General features: G+C 41.8%; 1 protein-coding gene across 6 annotated transcripts in view; it reads right to left on the bottom strand.

Moving 5' to 3' along the window:
- kiaa1109 (KIAA1109 ortholog) overlaps positions 1 to 23,778 on the bottom strand; it is an 84,153-nt gene that overhangs the window by 35,568 nt on the left and 24,807 nt on the right. For all 6 annotated transcript variants that reach the window (XM_035168477.2, XM_035168478.2, XM_035168480.2 and 3 more), the window contains exons 28-51: positions 23,162 to 23,653; positions 21,349 to 21,622; positions 20,813 to 20,950; positions 20,611 to 20,681; positions 20,294 to 20,467; positions 19,119 to 19,239; positions 18,796 to 18,945; positions 16,739 to 16,866; positions 16,207 to 16,415; positions 15,802 to 16,002; positions 15,473 to 15,684; positions 14,131 to 14,282; positions 13,398 to 13,548; positions 12,609 to 12,761; positions 12,101 to 12,341; positions 11,733 to 11,881; positions 10,756 to 10,987; positions 9,964 to 10,125; positions 7,980 to 8,155; positions 6,935 to 7,110; positions 6,187 to 6,778; positions 2,532 to 2,730; positions 1,214 to 1,477; positions 800 to 893 (exon numbers count right to left, since the gene is read on the bottom strand). In XM_035168477.2, coding sequence (XP_035024368.1) covers positions 800 to 893; positions 1,214 to 1,477; positions 2,532 to 2,730; positions 6,187 to 6,778; positions 6,935 to 7,110; positions 7,980 to 8,155; positions 9,964 to 10,125; positions 10,756 to 10,987; positions 11,733 to 11,881; positions 12,101 to 12,341; positions 12,609 to 12,761; positions 13,398 to 13,548; positions 14,131 to 14,282; positions 15,473 to 15,684; positions 15,802 to 16,002; positions 16,207 to 16,415; positions 16,739 to 16,866; positions 18,796 to 18,945; positions 19,119 to 19,239; positions 20,294 to 20,467; positions 20,611 to 20,681; positions 20,813 to 20,950; positions 21,349 to 21,622; positions 23,162 to 23,653 — 4,911 coding nt within the window. The remainder of the gene's footprint in view (positions 1 to 799; positions 894 to 1,213; positions 1,478 to 2,531; positions 2,731 to 6,186; positions 6,779 to 6,934; positions 7,111 to 7,979; positions 8,156 to 9,963; positions 10,126 to 10,755; positions 10,988 to 11,732; positions 11,882 to 12,100; positions 12,342 to 12,608; positions 12,762 to 13,397; positions 13,549 to 14,130; positions 14,283 to 15,472; positions 15,685 to 15,801; positions 16,003 to 16,206; positions 16,416 to 16,738; positions 16,867 to 18,795; positions 18,946 to 19,118; positions 19,240 to 20,293; positions 20,468 to 20,610; positions 20,682 to 20,812; positions 20,951 to 21,348; positions 21,623 to 23,161; positions 23,654 to 23,778) is intronic.

The raw sequence follows: 23,778 nt of genomic DNA, 5'->3' as shown, positions 1-23,778 counted from the left end.
AACACTCTGACTTATACCAGACTTTTTGGGCAACTCTACACATCAGTTACGACTACAAAGTGCCGAGCTGTCTGCCGTACACAAATTTAAATACACGGGCTCCGTTTGGAGTATTCTGTATGAAAACAGGATTAACTTTCAGTTATATTTTCACAGTGGGAGCATCTGTTAAATAAAATGAGATGAGAAAAACACATCTGTGAAGTTCTAAACTGAATCAAAGTGGTGTGGAGATACATCAAACCCTCTCGATGCATGACTACAGAATCTTGTAACCTGATGAAGGTGGTTATGTTTTACGGAAATTGCTTTGCATTAAAAACAAGAACTGCTGTTTAAATTACCCGGCAGGAAAAAAGTCGTTGAACAACAATGCTTGTTAAAAGTACAGCACCCACTTTTCTCTTTCATTTCAGGTCATTTTCAAACACAGATGTGCACTCGACATGGAAGCATCTATGCTGCTGTGTTCTCATGCCGAGCAAAGCAAAGACTTCTATGAAGTTCTATACATTTGCAACCACAGTAAAAACCTGTTATTAAAAGGTAAATAAGAGTAGTGCTAATTAGAGAAACATTAGTACATGCACACAACTACTACTCAATCAACAAAGCATCATCCAGAGACAGGATTAATTCACTGTTGAAATATTCGGTGAGGTTGCAAAGTATAATTAAAACACTTTCTTTTACGAGGAGATATAACAACCTTCATATTTAAAAAAGGCTTTGTTTGTATATTTTTTTGTGAAATCCATTTGTAAACTGGCTGAAGTGAAGAAGAAGAAGGTGTACATACTGGATGTCAGGGGTTATACCCTCCAGGAGGACAATGTTTACCCCCCCTATATGAGCCGACGCACATGTCTCAGTCATTTTCTGGTGCAGGATATCTGTAAAAAAAAAAAGAGAGAAAGAAATGATTACATCAAACAGAACTAATTGTGCAATATTTTTGGGAAATCAACCACGAATTAAAACACATTTTATGTATTCAAAATTTAAGAAAAGTTAGACCGAATCTTAGAGAGGAAGTTCCAGGGCTGAAGATGTTATAATTAAAAACTGGAAAGCTCTGATGCTTGACTCGTTTCAGACTTATCTTTTTTCCGTAACGAATTTGGGAAATTAAAGGCGGTACAAAGTTAAATAAATAAATAAATAAATAAAGTAAATAGCTAACACTCACTAACATATTAAGAACCATCCTCACCTTTCATCTTCTCCTTCAGAGTAAAACTTCCGTGGATCTTCTTAAGCTCGGCCTCCATGGTCAGCCCACCGATGTCAGCCTCCAGGTGGGTGCGGTTCACCATGCCGATGCCGAACACTATGAGGGTGACGTGCTGGGGCTCGGAGCTCACCAGGCTACGTCGCCGCCCGCCTGCCCCCGGGGGCTTGTTGGGCGTGGTGGGGTCCTGCTGCTCGTTCTCGAAAATGACTTTGCAGAGCGGCTCCAAGGGTCGATGCCCACCGTCTGTAGAAAATACACATGTAGAAGAGCTGATGGGACGTGATACAGATTTACACAAACACACTTTTACCTGTTTCTAAGCCATTTTTCTGTAAAGAAAGACATTATTTGTGGAGAATGAAATAACAATGGCATGTTTGAATGACCTAAATTTGACTTGTGATAACAACTCTATAAGGCATCCATTCCCTCACTGAAACAAGGTGTGTTCTGTTGAAGCATTGTCCCAACACTAACGCAGGAATCCGACATATGCGTTGGAAGGCTTCAACGGAAACACTGCTTATTCAGTTTTAATGGTGACATCATGCGTGGCCAAACTGCACTGTAGTTCCATTGCAGTCGAGCTCAACTTTTCAAGCAGCAGCACAGGAACCATCAAATTGCGTTCAAAGAAATACGCAAACTCAGACGCTAGCCAATCAAATCCCATTACTGCAAATACAGATACTGTTCCTGTCGGACATCTAACGTCAAAATGAACCTAGAGAGAGAAGGCAGATGCAGCTCATGAACCTGATGGGAGCTTATCTTCAGTGTACTTCTCTGTAGCATTGTATTGACAGCTGGCATGGCACTTTAGCACGAAAGGGCTATGTGTGAAAACAACGTATACGTTGGAGTCCTGATTTAAAGCTCCTCTCCTGCTGATAAAATGTCAGAAGAAAATGCGCTTTGTATGAGATAAATATGAATAAAGATCACCAAAATATGTTAAATGGATATTTAAATGTGAATAATTTAACTGGGAGAAAGGTGTTAAGACCAAAAGCTGTGTACTTCAGGTCAGAAGAGAAGAAAGGTAGTTAGGAAAAAAGCAAAGAAATGAAGTGTCAGAAAACAATGTGGGGTGTAAGGCTTGTACGAAGCAGAGAAAAAAGGACTGCGAGGAAGATGGAAAAAATGGAAATAGCCAAGAAGTGAAGAGAAAAAAAGTGTACAGCAAGGTCTTGGGAAAATAATGCGTGGAAAAAAACATAAAAGTGAAGCAGAGATTTATGTTCAGGCGTATGAAAAGAGGACAAAAATAAAGAATTGACTGACGGCTGATTCCCACCTGACAGGCAGTTCTCAGGGGAGCTTTTCTCCAGGATGCCAGTGGGGTCGGAGATGAGGGAGTAGAAGTTCAGCAGCTTATACATGTTCTGCCAACATTCTGCTGATGGCTCGCTCTGCTCTGACACTGTGATGGAGTCAGAGTCATCCATCTGGATTGCCATGTGGTCTGCAACGTCACGGGAGCCCTTCCTCGACACCTGAAAAAAGTTATGCAATATTGGGCATTATGAAACATTTATTAATGCTGCAATATTTAATATGGACCTGAAGGCTAAATAAGCAGCTTGGCTGACTTGATGTTATTACCCCTCTGTTTACTGTAACAGTTCATCTATAAGGCTGTCAGCTGTCGTGAAAGTTAGATGTAACTAATGCAGTGCCCTTCCTAAACCTGGGGCCTCATTTATAAAACAGTGACTAGGATTCATACTAAAAGTGTACGTGCGCACAAAATTTTAATCTGATTTGTAAAACCGTGCACACGCACACCTGAACGCAATGTTCACTTTATAAATCACAGTCCACCTGGAAACGTTGGTACTTTGATTTGTCTTAAAAGTCCGCCCTCTACACGCCCACATTTAACCATAAATGGTCAATACAAAGCACCTCATGAATATTAAGTTGTGTTGCCGACCAATGGGTTTCCACGGTGAGTCATAGCATCAAGCGATGAGAAGAGGAAGCGACACTGACATGAGGTGTTTGTTAGTGAGGTGGCGGTGAAGAGCGATTTTATGGGACAGCAGTGATGTGATTAATAAAGAGATACACTGATACACTGCTGCTGCTGCTTCTGATAATACAGTGAGTGACAGAGAGCACAATAGAAAGAACGAGCATGAATAAAAAAAAATCTAATTCAAAGGTCGAGGCAAAAAATAAGCGCTGCACCCTGTCAGAATGTGGGGGAACTTGTTATATCTCCTGGACTTATTTTAATCATCCAAAACTCTAGGATTATTAAATTCAGAGCAGTTGTCATGTCCCTAATCTATAGAATTTAATATAATTATTATTATTATATGCTTGTGTTTGTACTGGGATGGTTCGGTTGTTGTACTGGACTCAGTTCAGCACACAGATCTATAGAATCTATATCAGCTGATCAGTCATCATCATGGGACAAAAAATCGTGATTTCTGAACCCTCGTTTCCTCCTCATCCTTCCATTCGCGTGCAGCATTACGCACAGTGTCACCGCAGTATTTATGTATTTAGAGCAATTGGACCGATTACCTCACACATCAGTGGATCCTATCCTCCACTCTGGGTTATTATTTGGAAATAGAAATTTCAAAGTGAATAGATTTTCTGAATTTTTTGTAAGTGATCTCCAGTGCGCTCTGTGGGCCTAATGGCACAGTCTCATTCACTGCAGGGATTTTACACACACACTCATCCTTGATGATACACGCACAGTGTTAGAAGATATTATTAAAAACTATTAATGACTCGGCTCTGTACCTCAGCGGTTTAATGGAATCTGAACGTAATTTGCTGTAAGTTCTTTTATATATTTTTCAATTGAAGGTTCTTATGGAATATTTTGTCGTGCGAGCCCAAATAAAGCTGTTGGTTTTAATGTTAGTGATGAAGTGGATCAATAATCTGCTTCAGTTCACCACCTCACGTCTGCATCACCATTTTCCCGTCTCCAAAATGTTTGTACGCATGGGTCACATTCTCCCGTCGAGTTTGTTTTTAGCAATCCCAACGTTTGCGCGAGTATTGGCGTACTCAAGTTTCAGCATACGCAACGGCTATAAATGAGGCCCCTGGTCTGTTTTGAATGGGCTGTTTTCTTGTCCTGTGTTAAAGCTCTGGATCTACTTCAGAATTATTTCCTCAAACATTTCTACAATATACTGTCACGTTTAATTGTTTGTATGCTGGACATTGTGTGCAGAGCTTTTTATAAACGGTCTATGGTGTAGAGTGATCTTAGAAAACTCTGTTCTCGTCCTACCTGGTTTATCTGGATTTAATAGTAAATGTTTTTCATAAAATGAGACACAATTTGCTTTATTACGGTTCACTTGTGTTGTTTGTATAAAAGTTTGAATGATTTACTGTAATTATTTCATACACTGCATGTTGGCTGTTTCAGAGGTCTGTTCAGCAGCTGATACAATGTTTAGACTCAAGTTTACAATTTTTCAAAACTAAAAGCTTTGTAATTCAGCTGGATATAACGCAATCAAAATTGTGCTTTTACTTTGAAGACAACTTGCAAAACAGGAAGTTATGAATGTTGGGAGATCAGCAGCTGCGACACACAAGAATAATCAAAATGATCTGGTGGGACTGATATAAACGGCCGCAGGTACGTCAGCACACAGAGCTTCCTATAAGAGACGGAGTTTCTATAAGACACCTGTGGAAGGTGATGACAGTCACGAGTCCCTCTGATACATTTTCTACTTTGATAAAAACCTCTTCTCTTCACAAAGTTCATAGCCTTTCAGAGTTGAGAGCAGATGTTCCCCCTGCTGAGGAAAAGTAATATGTCTTATAATAACTACCCAATGAGACAAGTCTCTAGAAAGATTCAAGCACATTCTCCAGTATTCTATGTCTCAGTGAATGGAGCCTGAGCTGAAAGACGTTTGTAATCTACAGGCTCCCTCTAGAGTTTATAAGTAGAACAGGAATCCATCTTGTGATTTTTAATCTATATTTAAAGGTCTGGACAAGTGTGACCATGTATTGGACACCTTTTTTTTTACACCTTTCGAATTAGATGAGAAACTGAAGTCACAGCTGACACACAGAGCTGAGCCTCCTGCTGGAACCTGGCGATCGTTGGAGTCACACACAAATAAATGAAATAAGGCTGTAAAATATTTGACCCACAAAAGCTTCCTACAACTTAAGCAGAGTAAAATTGAGTTTCTAATCTTCAGCCCCGCAGACGTCAGAGATTTAATGTTATCATGAAGACGTGACTGACCAAACTTATTTATTTGTTTTTTTCTTTCTCTCTGTGCAACACTGTTGTGTTTATGATTTTATCCAGACACGCAATGTTTTTTCTATTTACTCTCTCCTCTTCTCCATGTCTGTTTTTATTTGATCATTCCCATGTTTTATTTGGTTTTTAATGTGCTCAATAAATAAAGATTGACTGAAGTCCTGAAGCAGGGACCAGCTGTTCCATGTCGTAGAATAATAAGATGCCGCTCTAAAGCCAACATCTGTGCTTTGAAATGACCTGCCGTGGTTCCTGAGTCTGACAAATCGACTGACCTTTTCAAATGAGAAAACATAAACATTCGGAATTGATTCCAAGTTTATTTCCAGTTCAGTGTTTGCCAATATCAATATCTGTCAGTATGTATCTTTTAGATTATTTTTCTAACTTATGTACACAGTACAAATGACCAGATGAAATGTCAGATTATTAATGTATCTGTCCATTTTAATGACTTCTTTCTTATCTTGTTTTCTTATTGCTTGTGCCCCACTTTTTCACGTGTGGCTGTTGACATTATGCCCTCAACCAGTTATTTTGTCTTTTTAAAAGAGATCCCTCAGTAATAGTTCTCTTTCACAACAACACTGGGTAATATAAGCTCCCCTGAACGCCCCTAAGTGAAGCATCTTAGTCACCCAAGTTCTCTGAAATAACCGAAAGTTATCATCACCATTACCTTGGAGGTGCGTCGCTCTGAACGTCCGAGGGAGGTGCGTCCTCTTGGCTCCCTCCTCCCCAGCGTGTCCATGCCAGATGGAGGTCCATTAGGTGGTAAAGCCCCAGAGACCCCTGCTCCTCCTCCACCTGCTCCACCCCCGACTCTCTTGCTCTTCAGGGTTTGGGTTCCGCTGCGGCCCGCCCCGTTCAGGCTGCCCCGGGAGCTGCGGCTGAAGTCCGACGACCTGAAGTGGCGGTAGGGCCGGGCCTTGAAGGTGGGCGTCGGCGAGGCAGAGCCGGCAGTGTAGCGGCTCAGCTTGATGTCTGTCTGCGTGGCCTTGATGTCATCGATCATTGTGCTGAACTGGTGGATGAGGCGCACCAGGGCCATGTCGACGCGCTGGCTGATGGCCTGGCAGGCTGTGGTGAAGTCACAGTGGAATGTGTTATAGTGGCGGCGGTTGAGGTCATGGAAGGAGAGCGGGGCTGCGGTGGGTCCCTGCGGAGCACTGGTCGACTTCTCCATCACCACTGCGTTCAGGCTGAATGTCTCAATCAGCAGTGCTGGCTTGAACTCCAGAGGAGGGACATTCACCAAACCTTGTCTATAGCTAGAGAGAGGCACAGACAAATGCTTAAGTATGCAGTTAACAGACATTTAAAACGTTTGTTTTGTGAATATGCAACACAAAAAACACAATCAATCAATTTCGTAATCACCTTTAAATGTTGTTATACTGGTATATTATGGCTCAGAATTATTTTACCTCTTGGATCTTTTGTTTTTGCGTTCCTTAGAGGTATCAGAGTCGACGATGTCTGCTCTTAGACACTCAAGGTTGCCAGAGAAAGACAGGTGTTCCCCAAAATACATCTTGTAACTAAGAGGAGTGGTGTCTTGAGCCTGGATCCCTGTGTAGCTCAGCAAAGGCTTGAAAACAACCTGAGGGAAGAAAACAGAAAATCAAAGCACGACATGACAGATGAAGTCTTTATACTCAATAATATAACACAGGCACCAAAAATTGTTTCTTGTACTGTTTAATCTACAATTCAGAAATTGATTGATGATGATGACACAACAATAACTCATTCTATTTGAAAAGGCCACCATCAAATATTCCTGCTTCCATTTATTCAACAGATAAAGTCTAAAACCACAGATTTACATGTGTAAAAGGCTCCAAGGAATGTGACAATTGATAAATCAATCTTTAATCAGTGAGCTGCAGACATTTTAGCTATTTGGATGATCTCTATTTGGGGAAAGTCCGGACTCAATTGTGACATTATCCAGAGATCATCCAGAGTTTGCCTTTCACATAAGAACACAGCAGGAGATTCTCTGCTCAGTATTCACAACAACCCAAAAAAGATTTAAAGTAAGGGGGGGCGCAGTAAGCAGAGGCAGGATGTAAGGTATAAATTCCACTGCAGATATCACGTGTTTTATTTATTGCTCATCACACACCGGTGTCAGCTCTCATCACCAAAAGCTTTGTCTGTGTGGTACTGTTTTTTTTGTCCTCGGATATTTTTATTCTCTTTGTATTTTTCAGTTTTGCATACACACAGTGTGTGTGTGTTAGAAACGCCATCAATGTGTCGACTCGCTTATGGTGAATCCTCCAGATAATATCCCCCTGCATTCAATTGAGCGTATTTGGACATTTTCTGGAATTTTTACTATAGGAGAAACTCTAGAGCAGGTTATCCGGAGTTCAGTGCATGTCTGAAAGCAGCTAATTATCTGCTCGATGACAGTTTAGACCCAAAATAACAAAGACATGCAGACAGATGCAGTGACGGTACCTGAGCATCGGCCAGTTGAACAGCAGCCGGACACTGGTTGCCCTCCTCGATGTCGGCCATGTCGTCCTGGCTGGTGCTGTGCTGGGAGTGGGTTCCGTCCAGGGTGTTCTGGTCACTTGACAGCACCGTGTTGAAGTCAGACGCAGACGGGATTGTGGGCAGGTTACACGTCCCACCTGAGGGTGGCGATAAAGAGGTTTTGGGATACATGCGCTGTGAGGTCAGACGGATCCTGGGGGCTGGTGTTGCAGACTCTCCGTTGAAAAATGTTCTCACCAGAGCATGTGAGCAGCGGCAGTGTGTGCAGAATGAGTGAACACATAAACAGCAGTGAGTGCTGCAGGGTGTAAACACTTCACCACTCAGCTCCTCATAACAATGACGTTAGAGGGAATTAAGCTGAAGGGAACAATCACATTACTGGGAGTGTTAAGAGGAACATTTATGGTCATTTTATGCACAGTTAAGAAATTGAAACAGCCTCATCACTTTCATTTAATTTGTTTGTGTGGAGCTGCTCGGGCTAATTTGCTGTGTTGTCTTTGACTGACACCTGGGTAAGTAGATAATGACTAAACTAATTGTCTCGGCCACATATCCAGTCTTCAAAACACACAGTTAACAGTAGCCACACAGGCTGAAGTGCTCTGCTAAGTTGTGAAAATAAGAGATATATCTTGTTCGGTGATCCATGTGGTTGATTCTTTTGAGTGAGGATGAAATAAATGCAGATCGAGGCTGCTTTTAACTCAGAGGACGAGTGGGAGTACAGAGGAACCGAGGGGGGGGGGGGCAGCGCTGTGACGGAGGAAAGAAATTTCAGGTCATTAACTCTGCTAACACTCTTTGGTTTTTCAGTGTGTTGAGCAGGAGGGGATGAGTGAGGAAACAACTGTGGCACAGTTACATGGGAGTCAAGACAGCAAACACCATTTATATCCTTCAGCTAATTTTTTATAACCTGTGCAGGCGGCTGTACTAGATGACCGCAAATAACCAATACGGTGGTCAGATAAAAAGAAAGTGATCAAAGCCAAGTGACTCAATAGAGTTGTAGCGGAAGAAAAATCGCAATTTTCTGAATAGAGATTTTGATCATTAGCCGTAATATTTTATCCATCCAAGGAAGATTTAACAGAAGCTACAAGATCGTTTAACAATCTTATATGCTCCTGTAGAAGCTACAAGTTCGTATGATATCAACTGCAATCAATTTGTTCGCGAAACATGCAGTTGCAAAATGTCAAGTAGTACACTACCCACAATCCTCAGGTGTAATAGGTACGTCTCTGATTGGAGAAGCTCGCTGTTACCGTTGAAAGGTTTACCACGACTGTGGAAATCACGTTGGCAACAATCAGATTATTCAGCGTTGCATTGCGTTTACCGCAGAGCAACAAAGATTTCCCAAAGTGGTGAAAATCAAAAGTCAGGTCATGTACGGGAGAGTGGTGGTGACAAGACATCCAGACAACAATGTATTCTGTTGTCTAAATTCACCCCAAATAGATGAAGGCTAAGATCTAATGTTTTCCACCGACAGTAGCTAGAGTGACAGAGCTCTACATGTAGGTGACTAATAAACTAACACAGGAGACAAACTGTTTTGCTCAGCACACTAATAAGTTCACCAGCACCACCAGCACAACACTAAGTATCTACCCCTGACCTCCTTCTGGGCGAGATGTTGCCAGTGGTTGATACTGGTAGTGGTGGACAGGAGAATCCAGTGGGTCTAGTAAAACAACATTATATTGACATTTTGAACTAAACACAACAGCTGTTGCAGCCACTGCAAGAATGGAGGTGTTAGTAATTAGTATGTATTTTAATATCATTATTACAAAAAAAAAGCTAAAAAAAACACGACTTTTTCCTGAAGGTTCCAAAGAAATTAATTTATCTCAACCCACGACAAAAATGTTTTAATAACTCATTATCCTTTAAGACCGCCCTCCACACCCCTGGGTGCTCCCTGTCTGACCTGTCTGAAGGCTGTTGTGCTGGGAGCGGTTAACTGGAGACTCCTGGTTTCCAGCTCCGGTCCTGTTGCCCACAGCGTTGGACATCCAGTTGTAAAAACTGACGGGGGAGGGCTCCGATAGCAGCGGGTGCTCCGTCAGCACGTCTGTCCCTAGGCTGTTTCCTGAGGCCAAGAGGAAAGAGATTGAGAGTAAATTTCATCATGATGCCGATCTGACATCACAGATGATTATTTTCAACTTGCATCATGGACACATGTCGATTACAAAGGTTGTGACAAGGACAGGGTTTGTATTGGTTTCCAGCTCTAACATCAAACACACACACACACACACATTAATCTCATGGTTTTACTTTGAATACAGATAAAAAAATAAGTAGGTATTTTTCTTTTCTTTTCACTTTACTTTTTGTTTCCCTCTATTTTTCTCCCGCTCCTTTGTGTTTGGCAAAACAGTCAGTGTTGCATTAAAACCTTAAATGTAGTATTCCAGATATGATTAAGTCAGGTGATATCAGCAGGGGTTGCTAAATGTTAGTGCAACAAAGTAAATAGCTCATGGCAAACTGACTCTGCATATTTGTTCACAGTGGGCATGGGCCCGAGGACGGCCCAAGCTGTGAGTCTATTTTGGTTTGCCATTATTCACAGCACTGATCGGTAGAGGTCAGCGTTGCAGCGGAAATGGAAAGTCGATGGTTACGTGTTGTAGTGAGAATCTAGTTCACACCTGTAATCACCGGCTGCCAGAGCCTTCCACACACTAAACAACAGAGGTTCAGGTGTGAGTACCTGTGCGAGTGAGGGAGCTGCTCTTGGTGGCAGCGGCGGCAGACGGCTCGTTCCTCTGGGGCGTGCCCTCCAGCAGGTTGTGCAGGCTGCGAAAGCTGCCCGTCAGGTTGCTCAGGAGACTCTCCTTCCTGGGGCTGTCCTTGGCTGGCAGCCCTGCGCGGCTTACATGAGCGGGTGAGTCAGCTGCTGTGTCACCGCTGGTGTAGCTCAGCGACTGGTATGGATGGGAGCCCTGGGTATGACAAATGTACAGATTACTGAGAGGAGGCTATGTTCCCCGTGTATCACCTCTCATGAGCAGCCAGTGCCTTTTTCCCCCCATTTTTAATAAAACCAGTGGGATGCATTGTGTCTGGCACCGTTATGTAAATAGTCCAAAGTTGAGGCGATCCTTTTTCTGACAAAAGAGCTAAATAGCCTCAACAGATCGTAAAAATGGTATAAACACATCCGAATTTAATCCGGCAGAGAGAAGAAAATTGTCATCTCTGCATTCAGCTCTTATTCCTCCTGGCATTCCAGCAGTGAGATCATCTTCACGCCACAGTCATTTTCTTAATGAATCCTAAATAAAACATTCACTTCAGGTTTTTTTATTTTAAAAGGCAGCAACTAATGGGTATTTCCATCACACAGTGCTTTTTCTTTTGGATACATCTGCAGATTAGTTTTCTTTATTTAAACACTTACTTTCTTAAAAAGGAGAGAATGACAAACACTTAATAAAAAGCAAAACATTTTTCAAATCTGAGGTAAATCAATTATGTATTATACCTCCTCACTGTGCTTAGACAATGCATAAGCATGATATCGATATATTATTGACTTTTGTTATATTGTTATTGATAAAAATGATATTGCAAGAATTATTGATGTTGTTTTATTGCCCAGCCCCAGCATGCTCGTGTATTAATTACATTTATTAGATGACAGAACAAAACTGAGAAGCAGAGTTAAACTGATTCACAAAGTGGTACCTTAATCCTGAGTGCAGACTCGCTGTGTGTGTGGGACTTGGACAGTTTCCTCATGATCTCCACTCCACTGACAGGACCAGAGTTGGCTTCTTTAGGTGGGGGGCGACTGCATGCTCCCTCCAGCAGCATGGTGTGTTCACTCACTGTGGCTTCACAATAATTAAATAAAATAAAACTCCAGGCAGACGAATCTGACTGTTATCACAGCAAATACTGAAGCATTACCTTTGCCAAGGAGGTTATGTTTTCATAAAAACTAATGGAAAGATTAACACAAAACCACAGAATCTTCTTCAAGTGGGTTTATCAGTCCTTCTGTGGTAATAACATAATATTATAACATGATATAGAAAGCCGTAAGTTCCCACCTGCGTCAAACTCAAATTCAGCTCCGTCAGCGCTGGTGTCACTCTGCAGCGCAGCTCCGTTGTCGAGGCCCATGATGGTCTCCACCAGGTTCTGCTGAGGCTCCTTGGGTTTGGGGAGTTGATTGGGCCTCATCAGACCTATAGCTTTGAAGCCCTGAGTTACCACGATGAATTTCATCCATTGTCGAGCCAAAGCTACCAAACCTTTCTTTAGAGTGACAAGAGCTGGGACTCCATCATTCTGTGGTGAGAGGAGTAGAGGAGAGATCTGGATCACTGCTACTGTTTCCAACTGGTAAAGGATTAATCAAATTTGTGAAGGGCAGCCAAGACCACTTCAGAGCACTTACGATAACTGGCACCTTTTTCTTTTTTTTTTGTGCACTTGGGTCCAAGTGAGACCATATAACTTCATTTTATGAGTGATCTAACTATACATGGCCAAATTTAAGAGCTTTGTTGCACTGACACTATGATAAAGTGTGATATTCAGAAGCTTTGCACAAACCATGGTCGCCTCCTCAATGACAGAGTAGTCAGCCTGTTGCAGGTAGCGGTGCAGGATATTACAAAGCATACAGGAGGGATTCTCATGCAGGTAGCGAGCTCGTTTGGTCACGCGGTTGTACTTGCTCCGGATCGGGATGTGGATGCTCTTTTTCTGTTGGGGGACGTATACAAGACACAAACAACTAGGACATTACAGAGAGTTCTGAACTTATTAACTTATTAGAAAGCTTTTTTTAAATGAAGTTACTTCATTATTTAAGCCAAAGGACACTGGATATTCTTCACGTGGTCATGGGCGACATGTTAACATATACAATAGTATCCCAGTTATTATGCTGTTTTGAATAAATATATATATATATATATAAAATCCTGGTTCCTGACCACTGCCTTCACAGGCGTTTTCAGTGAACTATCCCTTTAATATTTGGTATTGCCTCGTCTCCCACTGCTGCCAATAAGGTGGATCAAGCTAATCCCTGACATGATGCTGATTTCACAATAAGCCAAAGCGGTGTCGTTAGCCACCATACAGGTATAAAAATTGCCGGTACACAGTGCTGTTGTAACCATGGTAACGTAAAACAACACAGGCGCCTGCACAAGCGGTATACAGTTATATGTAACCTGGATACATAAATTTATCATGTCCACGGGAATATGAATAACCAGATTTCACAATGTTCCATGTAAACACCAAATATCAAATAGGTCATAACCAGGATTCTAGTGCGCATGTAAAGGCAGTCATAGAGTAGTTCTCTGTGTCTACAGATGTATTGCTGACCTCAAGAGCTTCGGTCATGATGCAGCCCATAACAGCACACACGCGCAGTGTGCCCTCCATGTCCAGCTTCCGTAGAGAAGATTTGAGCTGGTCAATGGGAACCAACCAGGCCCCGATCGCAGGCGTGGCTGTGCTGAGCAGATTTAACTGCCTGTAAACACAAGAGTCAGAGGATCTTTAATCACCTTATAATCTTATAACTGTCCATTTATATTCTGAAACACATTTGCCTTCTTTTTCTCATGTTTTAGATACAATGCTTGGATGTATATGAAAGATTTTCTTTCTCTCACAGTGGTGAAGATAAGATTTTAACCCCTCGTTCTCAGCTCCAGGTACAGTACATGGCGAACTTGGTTAATTGAGTTGAGTTTTAATAAAACTGAGATGCACAGTACAAATCTCAGAATGTACCTGCTGGTGGGCGCTTACAGTTTGACGACCTGTGAAGCTGACAGATCTGACAACCGTTGCCAGGGGCACACAAGAGCGAAGGTTTTTCATAAAAACCTCCTCCAACTGATAATATTGTACTTATGATCCTATACTGCTGCACCAACAGTGACGCTAAAAGGAAACTGCTATTGAGCTTACTGTACATCAGCCAGAAGACATCTTGTTGATGACAGAATGAGGTTTCCTATCCGTGTAGGTTAAACACAAATCACTGATATTCTGTAATGATGTGAAGGACTTAATGTGAGACGGTGCATATACGTCAGTGCAGTCGTACCTGGATATGGCCTGTGAAGGTGAATGCACATTAGTGGGCGCAGCGAAACTGAACCAGATTTCTCTGATGGTCAGCTTCATGCTGCTGGAGTCAGGTGGTGGCGGCATGAGGGGGAGGTCTTTCTTCAGGTCGTCCGACTCGACTCCTTCGTCCTGCAGAGCAGAAGAAAACTGGATCATGACTTAGTTTTTAAAATGGGTCTAGTTACGGCTTAAGTAAAAAATACGGGGCTAAGACACACGTAGCCCACCTCACACACAAATACGACCAACCGCTTGCTAAAACTAAGTCGTCTAGCTATGAGCTACGACTCCAGAAGCAGCACACACACTTTTCGACAGAAACGTAATATTAAGAAGAGGCTCCCGAGTTTACTGACGGCCAAGACCACGGCTGTCCAAAGCTTGAACCGCCGGCACAGGCTGCTGTCTCAGCCCTCAGCCAGCGGTTGAAATTGTGTGTGTGTGTGTGTGAGAGAGACAACTGAGGTTTAGTTTCTGCATAGATTTGAAAATGAGCACAGCTTTCCAGATTTCCACTCACGAGCGGTCGCTAGTGGCGTAGAGACATCTCAATCAGCTGACTCTATGTAACATAACATGTTGAAGCCATAAATAAAAATAAAAAACATTTGGGATTAATGTTGTATGAAAACCAGCACTGATGTGTTTTTTCAAAGAACAGCCATATAATTTTGTTTACAGCTCAAAAAACACATTTAAGTGTGCGGTATCACTTAAATGTCTTTCTTCTCTCTATGAAGCAGTCTATTAATTTAGTGTGAAGACAATAATGACTTCAATCCGAATCAAACAGCGGCTATAAGCAGTGACATTTGTATGTTCAGGGAAGATGGAAGGAAATCGGATGAATATTAATGAGTTATGGCCGAGACTCAGCCTTTTGTTTCTAATTTGATTCTACACACAAATCCACCTGCACTTTATGTGACATTTAGGAGCTTGTTAGCTTACCTTGGATTCATTTTAACGCAGTAAGCTAATGGGAGCAAATACTGGCTATAAATTTTGTTCTCCCATTAGGGAAATGCTGAGACAAAGGACAACTTTGTCATGACTGCCATCACTGTCAGAAAGATGTACATAGGGTGACCTTATGAAAAACTGATAAAAGAAGAACATTTTCACTGGGTTATAGCAATCAAACACCCTGGTTAAATATGGACATTCATTGAGTTGGAGCACATGAAAAACAGCAGAGTTTCAGTTCTGGATGAAAATGAAGTAAAACTGAAAAACTGATGTGTTTTGTGAAAAAAATCTTAGGGAAATATTCCTTTTTTTAATCCCTTCCCAGAATGAGCATTTTCACTAAATCTTACTTGGTCGTCTGAGTCTGAGTTTTCATTGACATCAGAAGCGGGGCTCATAGGATCATGTGCCAGGTTGTCATCAGAGACGTCAGTGCTGTAACCACTTCCGGTTTGCGATCCCGTCGACCCATTGGACTTGGATATTCCAGTCTTCCCTCCAGTGTCCGATTGTCCCATCACACCAAATGCATTGTAAAGAATGGCTCCTGACTGGCGGCCCCCTGTTAAATGAAGTGTTATAAATTAAATTTCCCATCTTTCTTGATAAGAGTCATCTTTAAATCTTTCAGGACAACAAGCAGCAATGACTGCGGCTCAAAGTGTTAAGCATGTTTCACCTTTGACCGTGAGGTTCTCGATGCCACATTCAAACATGATCCAGCCCCATTTCTCAGGAGATGTTGCGGAACGGCCCAGATCGCCTGAGATGCCCTGTGCATCCGTCTCATCTACCAGGGAAAACTCCTCCATCTCCTCCAGGCCAAACAGCACTTTGGACTTCTCAAAGGGGATGGCTGTGATGGCACAAGTGCCGATGTCTAAGGAAGGAAAATTAATTTATAGAATGTACATTTCCCAAATGTACACAAGTCAAAAAGGTCTTAATGGTCTTTAAGGTCTTAGGTCAAATACGGGCACATTGTTTATGGGAAAGTTTATACATACAACAAAAAGGTCATGTGAAAGACCAGTTGCACAAAGGGCTCAAACAGGGACAAAAGGGAGGTTTTGTCTGAACCAACCTGTCAAGGTTGAGTCAAGGCCCCGCAGCTGACTGTGGATACGGTGGACGTTGAGCCTGGCAGCGATCTCTTTGCCTTTCTCGATGCCAGCGTTGGAGCGCAGCGAGCCAGAGGACTGAGGCTGCATCTTCGTGGCCGAGGCGTATTTCTCCAGCATGACGGAGGGTCGGCCGTGTTCGGTCGTGTTGGGAGTCTCTTCTACGATTCCCCTGAAAGAAGAAGAAAGCAAATGTGTGATTGTTTCTCAGCTTGACAGCAACAGACACAAGTTTTTTTTATTTTTTTATTTTTTTTAAATTGTGCAGAAATCTTACACCCCTACTGGATCTGAAATCAATAGATGAATAGGAGCATATGACAACCAAACAGCTACAACTGAATCTCCCTGCAGGCAGTTTAAAGCATTAATAAATCGCAATTTACAGCAAGTCTAATCTCTCTGTGGACATGACCCAAAAAGCTTAGTCAGTGTAAACACACATACACAAACAAAACAGACATACAATGACATGGGGAGTAGTGTAGGCATTACCTGTTCATCCTGAACTGGGTGGCGATCCTGTCGAAGCACAGTGCCACAAGTGACACATGGGTGACACTCTTACTGGAGCAGGACGGTGACCCCTCCTCTACAGAGGCCTGCAGGAGGCAGAGGTTCACCTGCAAGGAAACACAACAAAACAAACAGACAACTGAACCAAGCTGAACTAAACACCACTGTGCTGAGTTGTATTCTTCTTTAAAATATGTTTTGGTCTACAGCATATGAAGAATTACAAGTAGTGTTGTCAAAATAGCAAAATGTTGACTTTGATGGGATACCTGCTGGAATGTCTCAATACTGAAACAGTACTGCGAGCATGTTCTCATTTATTGATATTTTACATATCTTTGATAATAATATATATTTTTAAGTAATAAAGTGCTTCATACAAAAAAATAAAAAATAAAAAACACAGACCATTTGATTAAATAGAAAACTAGAACATGTGCTCAGTGGAGCACAGACTTTTAAGCTTTTTCACTATGAAATACCAGATTTACAGTAAATGTAATTTATTTTATGTTTATTATTTTAATGCGTCTTAAATTGTGGTAATGTTCTGTTAAATGTTTGTTTTTGACAGTGAATTGGAACATTTATAACATTAATCGTTGGGTTGATGTCAATCAACGTTAGATCAAGGTCGTAGTGTTATTAAGCTTTTATACCAGAAGTCCACTCCACTTGAGCCAATGTGAGTGCTTTGATGGTTGACTCTACATTTAATGCTACTTAGCAGTGTTTTAATGAGACTCAGCACACCTCCATGGTGGAGGTCTGAATTTTACTGAACACATTTTATAGTAATAACAACATTAAACGACATGATTACCATAATCAGTACAGATTAAGTATGAATTGATAAATTATTTTTGGTTTTATTGATTTGCAAACTCCTGAATGCCTGAATTATAACAGCTTGCAGATATATTTTAGTTAACTTTACCATTTTGAACATTATGTTTGCATATAGAGATGTTTGCCACACTTTTGAGCTAGCTAAAAAGATGAAGCCAAATTCATGGACATCTGATGAGAGCACATCACTGCACATCACACATGCATTGACTCGCCATCACACATAGACAAAACTCATAGGCTGGTTGACCTGCGGAGGAAGTCCAGCGAATTGGGTCTGGACTATCTCCCGAGTTTTCATTTTGCACATGCACAATGCAGCGGGAGATTCTCCGTTCAGACGCGATCACAACAGCAACAAAATCTCCGCAGGATTCAGGTGAGTGGGGGTGCAGCTGGTAGATGCCGGACGTAATGTATTAATTCTACTGCAGGGATCATGTGTTTTTGTTTACTGCACACCGACACCGGCTCTTATCACCACGAACTCTATTGACATCTATATTTTTTTCATATTTACGTCTGTCAAATTAGAAACGTCATTAGCCCCACCCACTTGCTTGCGGTGAATCCTGCGGAGGATCTCCTGCTGTGCGCTCACATCGGCGCTTCCAGACTTTCTGTAGACTTTATACTCGGGGCCAGACGGAGAAAGTAAAAAACTCCGGAAACTATCACTTGGACATTTGTGTTCACACATACACGTCCTCCAGAGAAAATCTGAAGGTTCTGTCTTAAAGCTATAGTAAATAAGGCTCCTATTAAAACACTTTAATTCCTTATAGGGTGATACTAGATAAATGGGGTATTGTACAGTTTTTAATGGCAAGGTATTGTGATACATTTCTGGTATCGGTGAGCTGTGCAAATGAGATTAATTTATGTATCAAATCAAATATCTAGTAAAAGCAGATTTTAATGCTCACACAGTGGAACAGAAAAAGAAAATTATTATATTTAACTGTGGCATCATTAATAACAAACATTAATTCAGATTTTTTTCTGTTATGTTTTTTTAAATGACTTTGAAGAATAAAAAAAATGTGGCTTTATAAGACAACCCTACACACTGCAGTGAGCGTGAATTAACCATCAGAATGTAAAGTGATGTACAGCTACGCTCATGCTGCTCTTGAAAGTCTCTCGGTCAGAGTTGGCCTCTCATTATTCAGGGTCATGGCTCTCACCTTGGGGATGGAAACGTTGGCTTGAAGGCCCTTGATTTTCACATTATCTGGTTTGACGGACAAGTCAGTCTGCCCGTTGGGGATGTTGATGGAGCCAGGGGTCGTGCCCTCTGTCTTGGACACCTTGTGCTCCTGCTTGCCTGTTTGGCTCTGAGAGGATACAGTTCCAAAACAGTGAGACATCAGTAAATGCGCAGAAAAGTGTGTGTTTATGAAACCAGTCAAATCTCACAACATGTAAAAACACTTATTTCACACTGTAGAAAACAAGGAAATGTTTTTCAGTTTTTCATGTCTGATTTGGATTAAATCATTTTACTCACAGACTCAGTGACTGTGGACTTGCTGATCTGATAGGCTTCATTGAGGACCTTCCCGTGCAGGTCGTCCAGAATTGTTGCAGGATGTCGAATACTGGCAAAGTGAACCATGGACTCAATGTACCTGAAACACAGAAATGACACAGACACAGTTTCGAGGCATTAGAAATCTTTTGTTTTACCTCGCTGATGATTTAACACTTCTGTAAAAACGCAAAGATGAAAACTGTATGAGCATTGTCATAAATTATTTCCATATTTAAGTATAATCACATTTACTTTAGCTGCTTTCACAGATGTCCAGACGTTTTCCTGAAATTTTCTAGAGGGGCTGTATCTATGAACCCAAAGAGTCAGTTGCTGCAGACAAACTTTTCCTGCCAGACCCCCGTGGAATGTGATAAAATACAGCAGTATGTGAATACAGCAGGACAATTTCAAGGAAATTCACAGCGAGCATGCGTTTGTGTCGTATTGTTTCCAATATTAATATCTCATTTTGATAATAGAGGTGTTGTACACATATGAGACAACGAGAAAATGTATACCACCTGTCCTGCCTCCTGCGTGCTGTACCCAGGCACCACCCCTCACCTGAATTTCCTTTAGATTTTCCTGAACACGTCTCACTCAAACAATCTCCTGCTGCATTCTTCATATGTAAAAGGCAGACTCCGAAAAACGCCCAATGTTCCAGATCTCATTTTTGAAAACAGCTTATGTAACCACTTGAATTCTTGCCAGTCTTTAACCTCCCACCTACAGTTTAACCATCAACCAGGAGCTCCATGTACATACTTTGTTGCATTGTTAACCCAGAAGTGTTGGCCTTTGGAAAACTCAAGATTCACACTGGTAGACAACCAAGAACGAGATCAGACTCTGAAGCACCGTCAGCAGAATTTTAGAGCCAAGCTGCAGTGTGCATGGGGATTAAAAAGACTTAAGGTCAAAAAGCAGCATCAGACTAAAAATAACTTACTATGTGAGAAAGACTGGGGAAGACAGATTCATATTTATTAATAAGGATTTTCAAACTGAGATTAAACATTTTGTGTTTGGAAAAGTGGTGTAAGGAAGCACAGAGGTGAAACAGAAAGGTTGTGGAAAAAAGACAATTCATATTTTATGAGAGCTGAAAGAACACACAGAAAAACGCTATGAGGCCTGGTAGCTACCTGTCCAGGGATTCAGCCACAAGGGGCGTGAGAACCACATTGACGGCCCCCTTCACCTCCACAATGGCAGTGGTCCTGGTCTGAGCTAAAGGCTGCTCCAGAGTCCAGTCGTCTGTTGTTGTGTCCTCGTCTGTGTTCTCCATGGCTCTCTTATCCAGGGGGGTGTATGGTGTACTGTGGACGAGCAAAGACAACATTTCTGATTCTGCAGCACATTTAAAGGATCAGTCACAGCTGCTGGAAAGAAGCCATTCATCATTCAGATGCACCTTTAAGTGGTTTTATGTTAATTTAAAAAAAAGGTAATTCTTAAATACCTGTTATTCTCTCCCATGAGCTGAATTCCTCTGTCCAGTAGAGAACTGGCTGACAGGCCCTGCTTTATTACCTGACATGCAGAAAAAATACAATGTATTTAAGATGAAGATGCTTTTAACAGCTATTACCAACATACAATTCTAAAGTTTATAAAAAATGTTTACATGAAATACCAACTACTTTCAATCATTAGTCAAAGACCTTAAAACTGGGTACGGAAAGCTGGTCAAAGGAGGCGGAGCTCTCTTCACTGGTGGGCGTGTCCAGATCTAAGGGGCGGTGAAGAGAAGACTTGGAGGTCCTTTTATTGGTGGGTTGCTTGACCGACCAATTTGTGACCTGGCAGAGCCGGGGGAAAAAAAGAGAAAATAAAGTCAATGCAGTGACAGTTTACTGGTTATATGTGTATTTAATCTTACTGGGCTGATATAATTGGATGTAATTTTTCAGTGCACACTCCTCTTTGAGCTGAGCAATCACTTCTTGGTAGGACACAGCAGCCACTCTCTCGATAAACTGATAATTATCTCTTTAGAATCCGAAGAGCAGTGACAAATTTCTTATCAACTGTCACTCGGTGCAGTGGATGTTGAGAATCAAACAACCAATCAAACACAGATAAAAGTTATTAGATGACGGAAGCTGTGAGAGGAACGCTGCAAAGTGATGGATTCTCTGATCTAAAAAACAAATGTTCATTAAAGATGAAGATATGGACCAGAAGTCGAACAATTTACCTGGTAGTGGGCCAAGTAGTTCTGGTAGCACGCCATGACGTGTGGCTGTCGGGTGACTAGACCGGGTTCAGACGTCTTCTCCGCCTCCACCGAGCTCTCTTCCTCCATGGCCAGGGCTGAGACAAAAGAGGCCTGCGACATGTGGCTGGGCAGGGGTTGGGGCGGGAGCGGCGGCAGCATTGGGGGCATCGGCAGCGGACGTGGCTCAGTGATCAACTCTCCATTGAGAACGTATGTGAGGGGACCCTCAACGCTGTGGTAGATGGAGCTCCGGCTGGGGGAGGTCAGAACACTTATCAGTTAAGTATGTCAAAATACTTGTTCTGTTGAATAATGTTGTTATACATTCCCACCTTGGCACAATAAATCAGAGATGATTTAATAATAGTATTTCTTTCCGCAGCATTACAGCCAATATTAAATTCTGACACCTCTTCTGTGTTTAAGCTCATTGTTGCACGAGCTTGTGGGAGCAGAAACTTTTCATAAGGCTGAATGGATTCTTTGTGTTTATGCGGAGACCGTACCAATCAAAAGGCGTGCTGAAATCAACGCGAGAACATTTAGGGGTAATATTAAAAATGACAAGGTAGTTGCATAACAACACTGAAATCCAATTTGGGAAACACACCAGCAGTAAGTGGCTGCCCAAGGATCAAACATCTAATTTGCTGCAGCCCTTCTGCATCACACTCATGATCAAATTAAAGCAATAAATGAAAACTGCAGCGTGTATCACTTGGGGCAAGTTGCTTTACGCGATAAAAATGTAAAACTTGTTGGGTATTAAACATAAAAATCTCATGACACCATTAATGTATTCATGTATAATGTGTCATCAAGACATTTTTACAGTCAATGCAAAGTTATTAGCCTGAGTCATCAAAAGTTATTTGACCCATGTGTTTACTGCTTTTCATTCCAACCTGCAATGGTTTCTAAACACAAACACCAATGCGTGAGGTTTCTGTAATATTTGCTTATGAACCCAGTTATCATGAAACATTGAGAAAAGATAAGGACAAAATAGAACAGTATTTGTTTTTGTAAAATCTTTTGCATGAAACTATTAAAGATAGCTCGACATTTCACAGCAGAAGCCCTAAATTTGAACTGAAAAAATAAAAAAAGGAAAATGTGTGCACTCATCACAATCTTAAAATGTAAATCATGCAGGACCCTTCAGACTGTCCCTTTAACATTATTCATAAAGGGTAACGCTTAAAGCAACCTGGCATTAAATCATCTGCTGTTAAACAGACAAAGTAGGAAACTCTCTGATGTTACTGTGAACTATGTCACCTTATCTTCATATTTAACTTGTACTTGCCAGGTTAGGTGTAACAGTTTCACTGTATATACCATGGTAAGAAAATCGATGGTTATCATACCATGTACATGTGTTTATTATGGCATTGAAGAAAAAAAAATGCTAAAGAAAAACTGTAGCTGATCAATCACATTTCAGGTGCGGACAGTGTTCCCCTGGCCCCGCCCCTGGATTCCACCCTTTAAATGATCTGAGAATCATTAGTAGATTTGTCCACAATCAAAATAATCATCGGTTCTAGTATAATACACAATAGTTGGAAACAAAGAGCTGGAGGAGAAATTTAACCAATAATAAAGTGTTTGTAAAACCAATAATCTATTTTAGGGTTAATGTAGTATTTGTCCACAGCTCTACATTGTGACATTTTCTGAGACAGACTATTCAACAAGTCGCATCTAGAATAGTTGAAACTAACTTTTTTGAGCTCTACTGGCAAAATATTCATCGCTCATTTAACTTCATGTTATCGTATCAGCTGACCTGTAGTTCTCCATGTGATACGGGGGCTGCTGTGGCTGCTGCATCTGCTGCCTCCTCTTCTTCTTACGGCCTGGGTACGTCCCTGGACCCTCATCAGCGCTGCTGATTGGCTCGAAGTCCTCAGCGGCAGAGAAGTAGGCCTCGCTGTCGGCTACGGACATGCTAGAGTCAGCAGAGCGGTACTGATGGAAAGTGTTGGAGTCTGCTGAGGGCGTGAAGGGAAAGGAGCCGTAGCTTCTGCGCTGCCGGGGTGAATCCAGGACGTTCTCGTCGCTGCGTGAAACCTCACTGCTGAACTGGACGCCTCCAGACAGCACTGGAGGGGGCTTGTCGGTGAAGACGGCAGCTGAGAGGCTCTTGGTGCTGCCCAGCCGACTGGAGTGTACAGAGGACTGACGCTTGAGAGGAGAGCAGAGGGGAGAGCGAATGGAGGAGCGATCGTGGGAGCTGTTGGGGGAGACTGGTGAGGCTTCTGGTACTTCCCCTAGGGTGCTGCAATATAACAGGAGAAAGAATAACATTTAGAAAAATCAATGATTATAATTGATGCCATATAGTGGCTCCAATATTCTCTCCCCACTAACAATTTTATGTTAAAATACATTACATCACAGAAA

Source organism: Hippoglossus stenolepis, chromosome 10 (genome assembly GCF_022539355.2).
Source record: "Hippoglossus stenolepis isolate QCI-W04-F060 chromosome 10, HSTE1.2, whole genome shotgun sequence".
NCBI lineage: Eukaryota > Metazoa > Chordata > Actinopteri > Pleuronectiformes > Pleuronectidae > Hippoglossus > Hippoglossus stenolepis.
This window is presented reverse-complemented; position numbering and strand designations above follow the sequence as displayed.